The following is a 2,442-nucleotide window of genomic DNA, read 5'->3' on the forward strand; positions in this document are numbered from 1 at the left end:
GGCCCCCGGCGAGGAGTTGCGACTGACCTTCCCGGTGCGGGACGGCGTGGTGTTGGAGCCCTTCCGCCTGCAGCACAACCTGGCTGTTAGCAACCACGTCTTCCAGCTCCGTGACTCTGTCTACAAGACCCTCATGATGAGGTGGGGGCTCTGGGGCAGCTTGTGTAGTGTCACACAGTGCTGCTCGGGGGGTGCTGTACGGCACCATGTGGTGCGGTGGGGGGCTGTGCTGGGCAGCACAGCTGGGCACTGCATGGTGCTGTGTGCCACGGGGTTACGTGGCCTGGTATAGCTTGGCATGGTGCTGTCCTGCATCACGGTGCGAGCTGTGGCCTGGCACAGCTGTACTTGCCACGGTTCAGCGTGGTGTCATGGTGTTCGGCATGTTGTGGCGCAGCGTGGTGGTTTGGGGCATGGCTCGGCATGGCAGAGCATGGTGGGACGTTGTGTGGCCTGGCACAGGACTATGCGGTGGTACTTTTGGCGTTTGTCACAGTGCTGTATGACAGTGTAATATGGAGTGGTTTAGCGCTGCATGGTTCTGCATGGCTTGGAGCAGCATGGTGTGGTAACACGTGGTGCGGTGGCTCGAGTGCGGGCACACCCCCTGCCCACACCCTGCCTGCCCCCAGGCCTGACCTGGAGCTGCAGTTCAAGTGCTACCACCACGAGGACCGGCAGATGAACACCAACTGGCCGGCCTCCGTGCAGGTGAGCGTCAATGCCACACCGCTCACCATTGAACGTGGTGACAACAAGACCTCCCACAAGCCGCTCTACCTGAAGCACGTCTGCCAGCCCGGCAGAAACACTATCCAGATCACTGTCACCGCCTGCTGCTGTGTGAGTCACCGGGGGAGTACCAGCAGAGGGAGGGTGGTGGCTGGGGCCACAGCTCAGCCCCCCCATCTCTCCGCAGTCCCACCTGTTCGTCCTGCAGCTGGTGCATCGGCCCTCGGTGCGCTCGGTGCTGCAGGGGCTCATCAAGAAGCGCCTGCTCCCCGCTGAGCACTGCATCACCAAAAGTGAGCACCTGGGTCCTGGGGGTCGGGAGGATGCACCATAGCAGGGGGGCCACAGCAGGATGGGGGTGATGGTGCACTGTTGCCCAGGTGCCACCACGGTGCCACTCCCATCCCAGTGTCCTGGCTCTGACCCTTGGTGCCTCTTGCCCCCACCTTTCCAGTCAAGCGCAACTTCAGCAGTGGGACCATCCCGGGGACACCAGGGCCCAATGGTGAGGACGGTGTGGAGCAGACGGCCATCAAGGTGTCCCTCAAGTGCCCTATCACCTTCCGGAGGATCCAGCTTCCAGCCAGGGGTCATGACTGCCGGCACATACAGGTAGGGATGGTGACGACAGGGTGCTGGGGGTATCCCCCACCCAATATCCTGCCCCCCTCCATCTCAGCTGCTGATCTCCCCCACAGTGCTTCGACCTGGAGTCATACCTGCAGCTCAACTGCGAGAGGGGGACATGGCGGTGTCCTGTCTGCAAGTGAGTGGGGGCCGCAATGGGGCCACGCCCTGGTGTCCCTGCCTGCAGGGCAGGGGTGTGTGTTTCACTGCCTGTGGGGGATATGTTTCCTGCCCTGAGAGAGAAGTAGTTCTCGCCTTGGGGGTAGGTTCCTGTCTGGTGGGGGTTCCTTTATCTCACCCTGCCCTCACCCTGCCTGCAGTAAGACGGCCCTGCTGGAGGGGCTGGAGGTGGACCAGTACATGCTGGGCATCCTGATCTACATCCAGAAGTAAGTGCCTTCACTTCAGCTGTCTGTCCATCCATGCTTGGTCCTGTGCCACCCCTGGGGAGCTGTGCAGCCAGTGCCCCCAATCTCACCTCCCCTGCCCTCCTGCTGCCCCCAGTTCGGAGCATGAGGAGATCACCATCGACCCGACCTGCAGCTGGAAACCTGTCCCAATCAAACCTGATGTCCACATCAAGGAGGAGCCGGAGGGGCCAGCGCTGAAGCGGTGCCGGACACTCAGTCCTGCACACATGGTGCTGCCCAACATCATGGAGATGATCGCGGCCCTGGGGCCTGGCTCTGTGCCCTTCCCGGCATTGTCACAACCTCCAGCAGGGGCTGCCACCGACTACAGCACCCCGGGTACGGGGGGACCCATGGGGGACAGGACCGAACCCCATTCCTCTGTGTGTGTCCCCCAATTGCCCCATTTCCTCTCACAGGTTCCAGCTTTCTGGGACCTGGGGGCTTCCCGGAGCCTTTCACTGCCCCTGGCGTCCCTGGCACCTCAACGCTGAGTGACTTCACACCAGGCCCCCCCTCCATCTCCTACCAGCCCAACATCCCAGGCGGCCTTCTGGCCCCTGAGAAGCCTCCTGTGCCCCCTCTGCCCACACAGGTCAGCTGGGCTATGGGTGGAGGGGCTTCCCCAAAGCCCCCATGTTTCACTGGGGGGTCCCAGGGGAGGGAGGGTCTG

At 62.8% G+C, this 2,442-nt stretch overlaps 1 protein-coding gene across 1 annotated transcript in view; it reads left to right on the plus strand.

Moving 5' to 3' along the window:
* The window catches only part of ZMIZ2 (zinc finger MIZ-type containing 2), a gene marked incomplete at its 3' end in the record, with an annotated part of 7,152 nt that overhangs the window by 2,320 nt on the left and 2,390 nt on the right, over positions 1–2,442 (plus strand). Inside the window, exons 8-15 of the mRNA XM_017738741.1 lie at positions 1–141; positions 633–843; positions 920–1,025; positions 1,187–1,344; positions 1,431–1,498; positions 1,680–1,748; positions 1,864–2,108; positions 2,189–2,364. The exon at positions 1–141 is cut by the window's left edge and continues 3 nt beyond it. Of these exons, the coding sequence (XP_017594230.1) occupies positions 1–141; positions 633–843; positions 920–1,025; positions 1,187–1,344; positions 1,431–1,498; positions 1,680–1,748; positions 1,864–2,108; positions 2,189–2,364 (1,174 nt within the window). The remainder of the gene's footprint in view (positions 142–632; positions 844–919; positions 1,026–1,186; positions 1,345–1,430; positions 1,499–1,679; positions 1,749–1,863; positions 2,109–2,188; positions 2,365–2,442) is intronic.

The sequence above is a fragment of the Corvus brachyrhynchos genome, unplaced genomic scaffold, assembly GCF_000691975.1.
Source record: "Corvus brachyrhynchos isolate BGI_N302 unplaced genomic scaffold, ASM69197v1 scaffold141, whole genome shotgun sequence".
In the NCBI taxonomy this organism is placed as follows: domain Eukaryota; kingdom Metazoa; phylum Chordata; class Aves; order Passeriformes; family Corvidae; genus Corvus; species Corvus brachyrhynchos.